At 43.7% G+C, this 13,345-nt stretch overlaps 1 protein-coding gene across 1 annotated transcript in view; it reads left to right on the forward strand.

Annotated features, from left to right (window-relative positions):
- Nucleotides 1-857: 857 nt before the first annotated feature.
- Nucleotides 858-13,345, forward strand: part of LOC121855938 (tetra-peptide repeat homeobox protein 1-like) — a 35,630-nt gene continuing 23,142 nt past the window's right edge. Inside the window, exons 1-2 of the mRNA XM_042351159.1 lie at nt 858-915; nt 7,475-7,603. Of these exons, the coding sequence (XP_042207093.1) occupies nt 858-915; nt 7,475-7,603 (187 nt within the window). The remainder of the gene's footprint in view (nt 916-7,474; nt 7,604-13,345) is intronic.

Genomic DNA, 13,345 nt, shown 5'->3' on the forward strand with positions numbered 1-13,345 from the left:
CATCACATCACTATACCATCACACTACACAACCACGCCATCATACTACCTCATCACATCACTATACCATCACACTACACAACCACGCCATCATACTACCTCATCACATCACTATACCATCACACAACACAACCACTACTTCTTTACCACACCACACCACCATACCTCACCACAATACCAAACTACCACATCACATTTTTCTCATCATACCACCATACCACCACACCTCACCACACCTCCATTACTCCACATCACACCTCATCACACCTCCACACCTCCTCCACCCCTTCAAACCTCCAAACCTCCAAACCTCCAAACCTCCAGACCTCCAGACCTCCCCTCCACATATCTCCAGTGACCTCCATGAATATAAAATTGCCAGCAGGGGCGAGCAAAGTGGTCGAGAGATTGACTTATCATGTCCACAACTCTGCTTGGGGAGAGAGAGAGAGAGAGAGAGAGAGAGAGAGAGAGAGGGAGAGAGAGAAGAAGAAGAATAAATATAACAAATAAATCAAACAAAGCGATAATAAAGGAAGAATAGGGGAATAGAAAGAAGGGGAAAGATAGAGAGAATGAGAGATAAAAAGACAGAGAGAATAAATAAGAAGAGGAAGGAACGAAGATAATAATGAAGAAGAGAGGGGAGGAAAGAGTGAGAGAGAGGTGTGGGAGGATTGGTTTTGCTGGAAGGAGTGGAAGAGAGAAATGGAGATAAGAGAATGTAATGATGATGAGAGAGGAAGAGAAGGGGGAGGAGGAGGAAGGGAAGAAGAGTAGGGGGAGAAAGTGGGGTGGAGAAGGGGTGGGGAGGGGGGAAGTCTATCAAGTACTAACTCTGTCGTCATATTGTGCGTTATGACCCCAGACCAGGCCATAAAGGGCAGTGCCAAGGATAGTGCCACTGAGGTCATGGGTTAGTTCATCACAGTGTTAACAAGGAAGTGTCATAGTAGTGTTAGGAAAGTGTTTGGGACGTACTAGGAAAGTGTCACGGAGGTTGTAAGTTAGTGTTAGGAAAGTGTCTGGAAGTGTCAAGAAAGTGAGAGGGAAATACTAGGAACGTGACAAGGAAATGCGAAGGAAAGTGTCAGGTAAGTAGCATAAGAGTGTTAGGTTTGACACTTTCCAAACACATCCTAGAGTCCAGATACTTTTTTGACACCTCACATACATTTCTTGATACTTTCCTGACACTTCCTTTGACATTTTATCCCTAACACTTACTTAAAACTTCATATCTGACACTTTCCTGGTACTTTCTTGTACCTAAAACTTCCCCAGTACTTCTCTGCCACTTCAACCCTGACACTCCCCTTCTCTGACACTTCCCTGACACTTCTGGATACTCTCTTCCACTGACACTCCCCCTGACACTTCCTTCACACCTCACACTTTATTCACAAGTCATTTTTTTCTGACACTTCCTTGACACCTTTTTCCAGTGACACCTTAACCCTGACACTTTCCTGACACTTTCCTCATATTTCCGGCTGACGTCTCATGTCACGTACTTGAAAGCATTAGTATTGTGAGCGCGTGAGAGGAAAGAGTGTGTGGGAGAGTGAGAGTGTGTGGGAGAGTGAGAGTGTGTGGGAGAGTGAGAGTGTGTGGGAGAGTGAGAGTGTGTGGGAGAGTGAGAGTGTGTGGGAGAGTGAGAGTGTGTGGGAGAGTGAGAGTGTGTGGGAGAGTGAGAGTGTGTGGGAGAGTAAGTGTGTGTACGTGTGAGAGCATGAGTGTGAGAGAGTGCGGCAGTGCGAATGTGAGAGTGTGTGAGTGTGTGAGTGTGAGAGAGTATGAGAGTGTGTGGGTGTGAGAGTTGGATGTGTCAGGGGTCAGAGGTCACTTGTTACTGTCTATGTAACCTTTTACGTTTATATAAAGACATAAATATTCACCAACTACCTGTTCTCCCAGCCTCTCCTAGCTTCTCCCAGCACCACCCTCTCCTAGCTTCTCCCAGCACCACCCTCTCCTAACCTCTCCCAGCACCACCCTCTCCTAACCTCTCCCAGCACCACCCTCTCCTAACCTCTCCCAGCACCACCCTCTCCTCCTCCCTCTCCCAACCCTCCCCCTCTCCCCAGCAGTACCACCCTCCTAACCTCTCCCAGCACCACCCTCTCCCCTCCCAGCACCCATCCCAACCTCTCTCCAGCACCACCCTCCTAACCTCTCCCAGCACCATCTCCCCTCCTCCCAGCACCATCCTCTCCCAACCTCTCCCAGCACCATCCTCTCCTAACCTCCCAGCACCATCCTCCCCCTAAACCTCTCCAGCACCATCCTCTCCCTAACCTCTCCCAGCACCACCCTCTCCTAACCCTCCCAGCCTCCTAACCCCTCCAGCACCATCCCTCTCCCCTCCTTCCCAGCACCATCCCTTCCTAACCTCCTCCAGCACCATCCTCTCCTAACCCTCCCAGCACCACCCCTCTCCTTGAACCTCTCCCCAGCACCATCCCTCTCCCAACTCTCCCAGCACCACCCTCCTAACCTCCTCCCAGCACCTCCCCCTAACCCCCTCCCAGCACCACTCCCTCCTAACCCTCCCAACCTCTCCCAGCTCCCAGTACCACCCTCCTAACCTCTCCCAGCACCATCCCTCTCCTAACCTCCTCTCCCAACCCCTCTCCCAGCACCAACCTCCTCCTGGTAACCATCCCCTCCCAACCCTCTCTCCCAGCACCATCCTCTCCTAACCTCCTCCCAGCACCACCCTCTCCTAACCCTCTCCCAGCACCATCCCTCTCTAACCTCTCCCAGCACCATCCTCTCCTAACCTCTCCCAGCACCACCCCCTCTCCTAACCTCTCCCAGCACCATCCTCTAACCTAGCACCACCCTCCCCTCTCTCCCCAGCACCATCCCCTCTCCTAACCTCCCAACTCCCTCCCAGCACCACCCTCTCCTAACCCTCTCCCAGCACCAACCTCCCCCAGCACCATCCTCTCCTAACCTCTCCCAGCACCATCCCTCTCCTAACCTCTCCCAGCACCATCCTCTCCTAACCCCTCCCAGCACCATCCTCTCCCATCCCTCCCCAGCACCATCCTCTCCCTGTCTCCCAGCACCATCCTCTCCCTAACCTCTCCCAGCACCATCCTCTCCTGTCCTCTCCCCAGCACCATCCTCCCCAACCTCCTCCCAGCACCATCCTCTCCCTAACCTCTCCCAGCACCATCCCTCTCCTAACCTCCCTCCCAACCTCTCCGCACCAACCCTCTCCTAACCCTCTCCCAGCACCACCCTCTCCTAACCTCTCCCAGCACCACCCTCTCCTAACCTCTCCCAGCACCATCCTCTCCTAACCTCTCCCAGTACCATCCTCTCCTAACCTCTCCCAGCACCATCCTCTCCTAACACCATCCTCCCCTAGCTTCTCCCAGCAATGTACTCCTCCAACCTCTTCCAGCACTGTGGTCTCCTAGGCTCTCCCAGCACTGTGATCTCCTAGGTTCTCCCATAACCGTGGTCCCCTAGGCTCTCTGTCAGTCACTGTCCTCTAGTCACCATTGTTGTTGCTTAGTCAATGTACAAGGCAGGCATTCATTTCCCTTCTGGTGGCCTCCCGACCTCACTCAGGCAACGTCTGTGTGTTGCCTCTCAGGTGTGTTATGGTAGTGGCTGTGTGTTGCCTCTCAGGTGTGTTATGGTAGTGGCTGTGTGTTGCCTCTCAGGTGTGTTATGGTAGTGGCTGTGTGTTGCTGGTGTGTTATGGTAGTGGCTGTGTGTTGCTTGGCAGGTGTGTTATGGTAGTTGCTGTGTGTTGCTTGGCAGGTGTGTTATGGTAGTTGCTGTGTGTTGCTTGGTGGTGTTGGTGGTAGTGGCTGTGTGTTGCCTCTCAGGTGTGTTATGGTAGTGGCTGTGTGTTGCTTCAGGTGTGTTATGGTAGTTGCTGTGTGTTGCTTGGCAGGTGTGTTATGGTAGTTGCTGTGTGTTGCTTGGCAGGTGTATTATGGTAGTGGCTGTGTGTTGCTTGGCAGGTGTGTTATGGTAGTGGCAGGTGTGTTATGGTAGTGGCTGTGTGTTGCTTGGCAGGTGTGTTATGGTAGTGGCTGTGTGTTGCCTCTCAGGTGTGTTATGGTAGTGGCTGTGTGTTGCTTGGCAGGTGTGTTATGGTAGTGGCTGTGTGTTGCTTGGCAGGTGTGTTATGGTAGTTGCTGTGTGTTGCTTGGCAGGTGTGTTATGGTAGTTGCTGTGTGTTGCTTGGCAGGTGTGTTATGGTAGTGGTTGTGTTGTGGTTTGGTTAATTAGTTTTCAGTAGTTACGTTCTAGTAAACTTTTGTGTAAATAATTAAATCTAATGTAATTGGGCCCAAACTTAATATATTATTCTTAATTATATATCAGGATTTATTAGTTTTATTTTACAATGAATAAACTTTTTAAAATATAATGCAAAGTACAAAGTTACCTGATCTGCCTTTAAAATATTTCTTTATTAGCTACAGGGAATTTGTATTATTTGACAACCATCTCCATCATTAACTCCAGTCAGTTGTTTCATCCTGTGAGTAATATGCCCAGAAGAACTCTTGGAACTTTCGATTTTGACGTCAGCAAGTGTCAGCGTCGGTGGCTGTCAGACCAAGTGTTGTCAGGATCCCTCAACACTTCAACCCACCCGACCTCCTGTGTTTAGTGGCTGGCGATGTGACAAGTTCCTCTGAGGTCCTGTTTTGACCCGGCAAGTTCTGTTAACATGAGGCAGTTCTTCCCGCCCCACTGCAGCCTCTTCCACAACACAGGTAGTGGCACTGAGGACCAACAATATAGTACTGACAAACTTGACCAACATTACTGTTACTTGTCTTCTAGCCAACAGTGGTTTGGTGAGACGCACGAATTCTAACGTGAATATCATGACGCTACACAATGAACCTTGACTCCTGGGCTCACCGAAGCTGCAGGTGAGGAAACTTCTACTCTCCTATATGGTGAGGATAATTGGCTCCCATACAAGTTATCTCAAACCCTAAATTGTTTAGTCATTTAAACTATTATATAGGCTCTTGATTCAAGTGGTCACAACGTCTTTTTAATTCAACCAAAGAATATCTTGGTCAAATATTTATCAAGTCAGCTCGTAAGTTAGACAAATATAATTGATACCATAATTGTAAAGATTACTCAGTTCGTCACGTTACTACAACACACGTCCTCTGGCCACACTCTTTAAGTATTACGGATGGCCTGCTGGTCTGTTGACACACCTCGTCTCACTAAGCTACACTACAGTCTCGCTATAAGAAGTTCTCAATTCTTATTCTTATTTTGTTTTCTTTTTTGCCCAATGAGGACTACAATCATCATCGGTTTACTCAACATCTGGTCACCTGGTTTAATCTCTTTCCTTGAGTCTGAAGTTCAACCATTTTATTATGGAATGACAGCCTCATAGATCTCTCAGGTGCCATACTGTACACTTATTTCAGGCAAGCGTTGTCAACTTACATTCCAACTGTAACGTTTGTACGCGAATGAAATCCAAGGACCAGTAATGGTGGTGACCCGAGATGTGTTGTTGATGCTTCACCGTCATTAACTCATTCACGTCGTTGTTGTTTATTTACTGTACAGCCCCACACGATAACGAGGCGTCAGTCCCCTTCTTGTCTCACTCCTCCACTCTTAGCCTCGCGGGTATGTCACCATCATCCTGGGTAACTGATACACTGTTGAGATACTGAACCTGATGTACAATGTTCACGTCTTAATTTATTGGGTAAAAAAAGCCTCAGTGTGTTTGGTATCATCCTATACTGAAGCCTCCCCACCCATCACCCTAAGTTGTGTTGTGATAACCAAACTTTCTCGACGCACACAACACTCGCCTCTCCAAACACTGTGTTCTCCCTGCCTAAATCTTCCTCTTCTTCTATTTCCCAGCGTTTCCCAGCAACATGTTTCCCCAGCCTCTCCCAGCAACGTGTTTTCCCCAGTCTCTCCCAGCCACGTGTTTTCCCCAGCCTCTCCCAGCAATGTACTCCCTCCATCTTCCAACCTTTCCCAGCCACATATTTTCCCAGCCTCTCCCAGCAACATGCTCTCCCACCCTCTCCCTCCATCTCCCAGCCTCTCCCAGCACCGTGCTCTCCCTGCCTCTCCCTGTCACAGCGTACGAGGCTCCATTTGCGACTTGTCAGGGAGCCGGGAAAAGTTTCTGATGAAATTTGCATGTGGATCACAACCCACAAGTTTGTGTCGTGTCCTCTGGTGGTGGAGGTGGAGGTGGAGGTGGTGGAGGTGATGGTGGAGGTGGTGGAGGTGGTGGTGGTGGTGGAGGTGGTGGAGGTGGAGGTGGAGGTGGTGGAGGTGGTAGTGGTGGAGGTGATGGTGGAGGTGGTGGAGGTGGTGGTGGAGATGATTTTTTTGGTGGTGGTTAGTAGCACTTGGTGTTGGTGGTAATGGTGGTGGTGATGGTGGTAGTAGTGGTGGTAGGTAGTGTTAGGTGGTAATGGTAGTGTTAGTGGGTAGTTTTGGTTTGATTGTCAGTGATTGTGGTGGACTGGTTATTATTATTATTATTATTATTATTATTATTATTATTATTATTATTATTATTATTATTATTATTATTATTATTATTATTATTATTATTATTATTATTATTATTATTATTATTATTATTATTATTATTATTATTATTATTATTATTATTATTATTATTATTATTATTATTATTATTATTATTATTATTATTATTATTATTATTATTATTATTATTATTATTATTATTATTATTATTATTATTATTATTATTATTATTATCATCTTTGGTCATCTTTTCTTCGTAGTCACAGTAATCAACCACAAAAATATTTATACCTAGAAAAAACTTATTAGGTAAATTAACCAAATAACTTACAATATAACATTAAATAAATAAAAACACACACATATTAGCTCCAACAATTGTCTCCTCCTGGTTTTGAAATATTTACCCATAAACAAATCTTAAAAAAAAATCATCAACCTTTTCGAATTTATATCATTGCAAAATTTACGTCATAGAACAGAAAAAATTTACCAGGGCTGTTTTCTAAAAAATTCTTCGACAAAACGTTAAAAATATGTTGTCTATAGAGGCGGTATAGAATTCACAGGTTCAGGGCTTCACAGTTAGTTCATAATGGTGTCATTCAGTCGTAACTCTGTCTGTGTATTTGTGATGTCTTGTTAACGACTCATTACTCACAGCTTTACAACATTTGATTCTTCATGAGCTTCTTACGTCACAGGTTCATAATGTAATGAACGATTGAGTCACTTTTCACATTTCTTCAAAAACGTCAAAATATATAAATGCATCTTTGTTAACATTTGCTTTATCTTATCTCTTATCATCATTACATCTATTTACTAACACTGTTATCTGTATTTGGGTCTAATTTCATCATCTAATTATCATCTATTTATCTTTTACTTTCCAAACAGAAATTAAAACCACATTCATTTGTCTATCATTCCAGCGTTCGAGTCCATCCAGCGTTTGACTCCATCCAGCGTTCGAGTCCATCCAGCGTTCGAGTCCTGTTTCTGGATCACCTGTGGTCATCTGTCCATGACCACAGTACCACCTGCCATTTGTTGTGTAGCAGGTGAGTCAACACAGCTGGTCCACTAGAGGGGCGGGGTGGTGGTTAATGCTCCAGCTGGTGTTACTCTTATGCGTTTGGTCTATTTTACCTCCGTCAATCCTCCTCTAATTTATATGGCCTTAATATTGTTTACTTGACCCTACTCTAACTCAACTGGCACTACTCTAACTCAACTGGCACTACTCTAACTCAACTGGCACTACTCTAACTCAACTGGCACTACTCTAACTGAACTGGCCCTACTCTAACTCAACTGGCCCTACTCTAACTCAACTGGCACTACTCTACCTTAGATGTAACGTACTTTAGCTCATCTAGTAGTGACTAACACACACACACACACACCACTAGGGGAGGAGGAGGACAGACTGAACCTACAAATAGCGATCATTGAGAGCAGTGTTCCCCGGGAGTGACAAAAATGTAATTACTATTTCCACGAAAAACCACATAAACTGGAGAAGCTATTGTCATGGGCTCCGTAGCACTATACATTCTAGTAACTGAGGGATAGCAACACAAAATAGCATTGCCATATTGCCAAGGAAATAGGACTAGCATTCTCCATCATTCAATTTAAATACAGCAAAAATATACTAGAAACATTGTTGCCATGGTGATAGATATTGGAAACGTCATTCTTAATTTACATAATAACATAAAAATAAACTTGAAACTGATTATTAATGATTATTGAATTAGCTACCAGACCATAAGTATCCCACACACAAAACTACTACATGTGTTTATCGCTTAACAAATGGTATTATTCACTATAAATAAAGTACCGTAAATTTTTGCATATAGATATACATTCTCCACCTATTTATAGAACATATATCATAATAGGCTGCCTAATCTCTCTCTCTCTCTCTTGGAAGTGTACCTCACCCACGATACATACTATCAGTTAGGTCAAGAAAGGTCGATAATTGGTTAAAAATACGTAAATAAGAAGAATTAATATGGATTTAATTGTTTCGTTATAACCCAGAGACAGAGAAAGAGAGAGAGAGAGAGAGAGAGAGAGAGAGAGAGAGAGAGAGAGAGAGAGAGATCAACAAACGTAAAAGGGCTCACACGGTAACAAAACAAATGAGCGGCGACAAATTTACGCGGGAGAGATTCGTCTTGTCAACACCTCCACCCCACTCTACCGTAGGTGGGAGTGAGGTGGATGGGGTGGGGCGGCCAGCATGAGTGTTAATTAGTCCACTCTACCGCAGTTAATCTCTCTTTTACCGCTCTGCATTAACACTGTCCCGGATAAATCGAGAGAGGGGGGTAAAATGTTACAATATTTTACACAAGATTTACTGATGGTTCGCTATGATGAGAGTGAGAGAGATGTTATTAACTGTATAAGCTAATGATGTTGGTGTCTAATGCATTGTTTTTGTTGATGTTTATGTTTTTACTGTTGTTTGTTGTTTACACTGTGACTGTTGTTGTTGTTTCCATTGGTACTGTAGTTGTCGTTCTTGCTGGTGCTGTTACAGACGTTTCAGTAGCTCTACCTGGTGAGGGAGAGGGGGCTACATTAAGCTTCCATTCGGTACCTGCATTTGGACATCATCGTGTTGTTTGACCAGCTTAAAGTTAGTAAGTTTATTTCTCTCTATATATATTACCTGTACACATGTTTTTGAAGCTTAATTGGTTAAGTGTTATAGCTAGAGACATAAGCTCACTTTCTTTCTTTCTTTCTTTCTTTCAGCAGTCTGGAAGGGTGATGTGTCTACTTCCATCTTTAACATTGTGTAAATACCTCACCTTGGCGATCTAACCATCATTATAGACATCGAATAACACGTATCCTCTCCCGCTAATGGTGGTCACTTGTGTCGCATTATGAAGCTTCGTTTAATATCATATCCGTGTAGTGAAGATGAGGCAGCATTAAACGTATAGTAGGTTAGGTTAGGTTTTCTTTCCTGTGAGTTGTTTTGATAGATTTGTGTATGGGTGGTGATGACTAATGAGAGTGTGTGTTTAGGTAGGTAGAGGGGGAAGAGGAGGCGGGAGTGGTGGTAGAGGGGAGGGAGAGAAGGGAGATAGGGAAGTGAGGGAGGGAGTGAGGCGAGGGAGGCCGCGGCAGTGGTGTGTGGCAACCCTCTGTGGTGTCAATACCAGCTGCTGAGTAATGGAGTGCCCTCACAGAATCAATCACAACCTGGTGCAGTTATTATCTTCCGCCCCGCCGCCCACACACACCGCCCACACACACCGCCCTACCGCCCCACCGCCCACACACACACACCACCCCACCGCCCACACACGCTGCCCACCGCCCCACACACACACCACCCCACCGCCCACACACGCCGCCCCACTGCCCACACACGCCGCCCACACCACACACACACACACCACTGCCCCCACACACACATACACACCACCGCCCACACACGCCGCTTTTACAAACATAAACATAGTGTTTTAAATTCTGAACTAGGGCTTTATACAGAATGTCTTGCTTTACAAATACAAACACTCACGTAATGTTTTTTTCTTGTTTTGTTTAGATCATTAATGTTTAGTCCGCTTTTAAAACACAGAATTAATGTTTTTGTTTTGTTTCTCACTTTACAAACACAAACATTAGTATATTTTATTGGACTAGTTTATTTTACACTTGTTTATGTTATCTGTATAAATGTTTGTAACGTTTTAAATTACAGAATTAATGGCTGAATCTATATATGTTGCAAATATAAATATCAACTGGTTTTTTTTTAATACACCAGCTTGTGATATCTCTGTAAATGTGATGATGTTTTGCAGTGAAGAATTAAGAGTAAACTGCATGTAATAGCGTTTGACAGATAAACACAGAAACTGCTTTTCAATACTGGATTACGATTTTCTGTTCAATAGTCTTATTCTCGAGGGAATGTATTGATATAAGTCGTAATTCTGTCTGATCAAAATACTAGGTGACTCTATAGGTGTTCAGATGTATGAATTTAGTTTATATAACTTGTATTTATGCTCTAATATCATCAATGTAACCCCCCAAAAAAAAGTTCCCACGTCTGTTATATCCAGGTGCTAAAATCCCAAGAGTCGATGTGTTCAAACCCTCGACATATTGTCCCCCTTAAAAAGACCAGGATAAAACTCTACCTACAAGCCTCCAGTTCACATAACATCCACCAACAACGTCCACATCCCTCCTCCACACCTCCACGTTCATAAGTATTCTTCGACAGGTTCAATAATCTTTTCACCACAAACCACTAACTTATGATATACCACATAACACAGTCACTTTCTTTCTTTTTTTGCTTCAGTATAAGATGCAAGAATTCTACCTCAACGCTTTTTAAATCCATCGTCTTGTCGTCATCACTTTGAAGATTCGTCTCACCAACTTCCACAACAAGTCCACAGACATTCTTACAAACTTCGTATTCAATAAAAACCACTGAGTCAACCCACCTCGTCCAATCTTCCATTAATATCGTTCTTTAATATGTTTACAAAACTACTCCAGCAACGTGTACAAAATAACCCCAAAATCGACACACTATCCACAAAATCTCTCCCTCTTTTGAAGACGTCCTAAAATACCTCTCCTACACACTCCCAAAACCCAGCTCTAACATGTCAGCCCCCCAAAAAACCTTTACACAAAACCTTAAAAATCCTGACTCAACAGGGCCAAAATCCCTCTCCCTCTCACACACACACACACACACACTCTCTCTCTCTCTCTTCAACCCAAAATCCACACACCGCACCAGACCAGCCAGGCCCCAAAACACGGGCATAAAGACGACCAACACGGTGTGACACTTTTGACACTTCGTTAGAACCTCCGGAATCGAAATATTCGGACCAGTAAAATCTGCATATGTGCCGAGGGTTGGGAGCGAGGCGTCAGGGCGAGCGAGCGGATGTCAATACCTCTGACAGTCTGCTAGTCACGACGAAATCAAATTTGTAACTGAGTTGACAGGGAGAGACAGCGCACCGGGGGAACGTCCGACTGTGATTTCTCAGCTTTTCATGTACATATATATTTATATATCTCTCTAGCGTGTGTTTTGTGGATGGCTGATAGTCAAGCAAATGCAGTTAAATTGTTAAATACACTCTAGTGTGTGTGTGTGTGTGTGTGTGTGTGTGTGTGTGTGTGTGTGTGTGTGTGTGTGTGTGTGTGTGTGTTATTCAAGGTCTGAGGTTTCAATTGTCTGTTATCTTTTGAGGGAAAATTTGACTGTGATTTCTCAGATTTTCGTGTTGTGTGTGTGTGTGTGTGTGTGTGTCCTGTGTCCGTGTATATATGTGTGCGTGTGTCCATGTGTGTGTGTGTGTGTGTGTGTGTGTGTGTGTGTGTGTGTGTGTGTGTGTGAGACCAGGAAGATAACGTTCAGTGACTCTGTGTGGTAAATATTTCTACTTGGTTGTAATGTTATAAATGTTTGTGTTTGTTTTGTGTGTGTGTGTGCGTGTGTGTGTTTATGTCGCTATAATGTTAGAGCAATAATATATTAACACCTGACTCTTCTTATTTAAATGACGGTAATGTTAGGTTAGATTAGGTTAGGTTAGGTTAGGTTAGTTTCCTCGATTTTAACAATTTATTATTTTATTTGCTTATTTGCACCGTGATTTTTAGACATTCGTAAAACACACCAAAAAAAAACTTGCCTTCTTATTTTCACTTTTCAGTTTATTTCTATCACGAATATTTTAATCAACTCAACAATTTGATTCAAATAGGTATTGGAAAGAAGCTATTCATCAGTAGTCATCAACAGGGCTAGCTGATGTTGACGTCAATGTGTGAAAGTCTTCATATCAGTCATCAATAACACTGTTCTTCATGCGTCTTGTGAGGAGAGAGAGAGAGAGAGAGAGAGAGAGAGAGAGAGAGAGAGAGAGAGAGAGAGAGAGAAGAATAGAGAAACTACATACATAAATACATACATGAATAACCATACATATAAACACAATGATAAAGAGACGAACAAATAAAGAGAGGATAAGATAAGAAAGATTAACAAACAGATAAATACGGACACAAGACACAAGAAACACACCGATAAACAGATATACATTGATAAACAGATGGACAAATGGCGAGAGAACGAGAGAAAATCCGAAATATCGTATTAAAATGGTGACAACATACAACAGGTATGTATAAATTACCATGTATTAATTACAATCCACTAATTGCTATTTGTATTTCATCTGTATACGTATAAATATTCAGGGTAATGTATTTTCCAAATTGCTATGTTTGGCCAGTCATTTTTCATGACGTGTTCATGAGCTTTTAATCCATTACTGATATATTTTTAGAGATTCATCATATCTGAGTTGATGTGTGTGTACTTGTCGTCACAATGGGTCAGCCCGTGTTTCATATTGTTTTGTTTCAGGACCGAATTCCTTTCAGTGTTGATCGAATTTTAATAAATGATTACATATATTTTAATTTATCAATGAATCAGTGGAGAGAGCGAGAGAGAGAGAGAGAGGGGGGGGAGTGTGTGTGTGTGTGTGTGTGTGTGTGTGTGTGTGTGTGTGTACTTCAGTCACTGTACCTCGTCACCACACCAGCCCACACTCCAGGGATGGTTACTGACACACAATACATTACCCCTTAGTTCTCACCTACGAAAACTCACCAGAAATAATGCAGGAATGGTGATGACTCTCCTCTCACTCTCACTTCTTTCACCTCATCTCCTTAACCCCTCATCTTCCTCTTTCACCCCCATCTCCTCT

The sequence above is a fragment of the Homarus americanus genome, unplaced genomic scaffold (assembly GCF_018991925.1).
Source record: "Homarus americanus isolate GMGI-L3 unplaced genomic scaffold, GMGI_Hamer_2.0 scaffold1024, whole genome shotgun sequence".
In the NCBI taxonomy this organism is placed as follows: Eukaryota; Metazoa; Arthropoda; class Malacostraca; order Decapoda; family Nephropidae; genus Homarus; species Homarus americanus.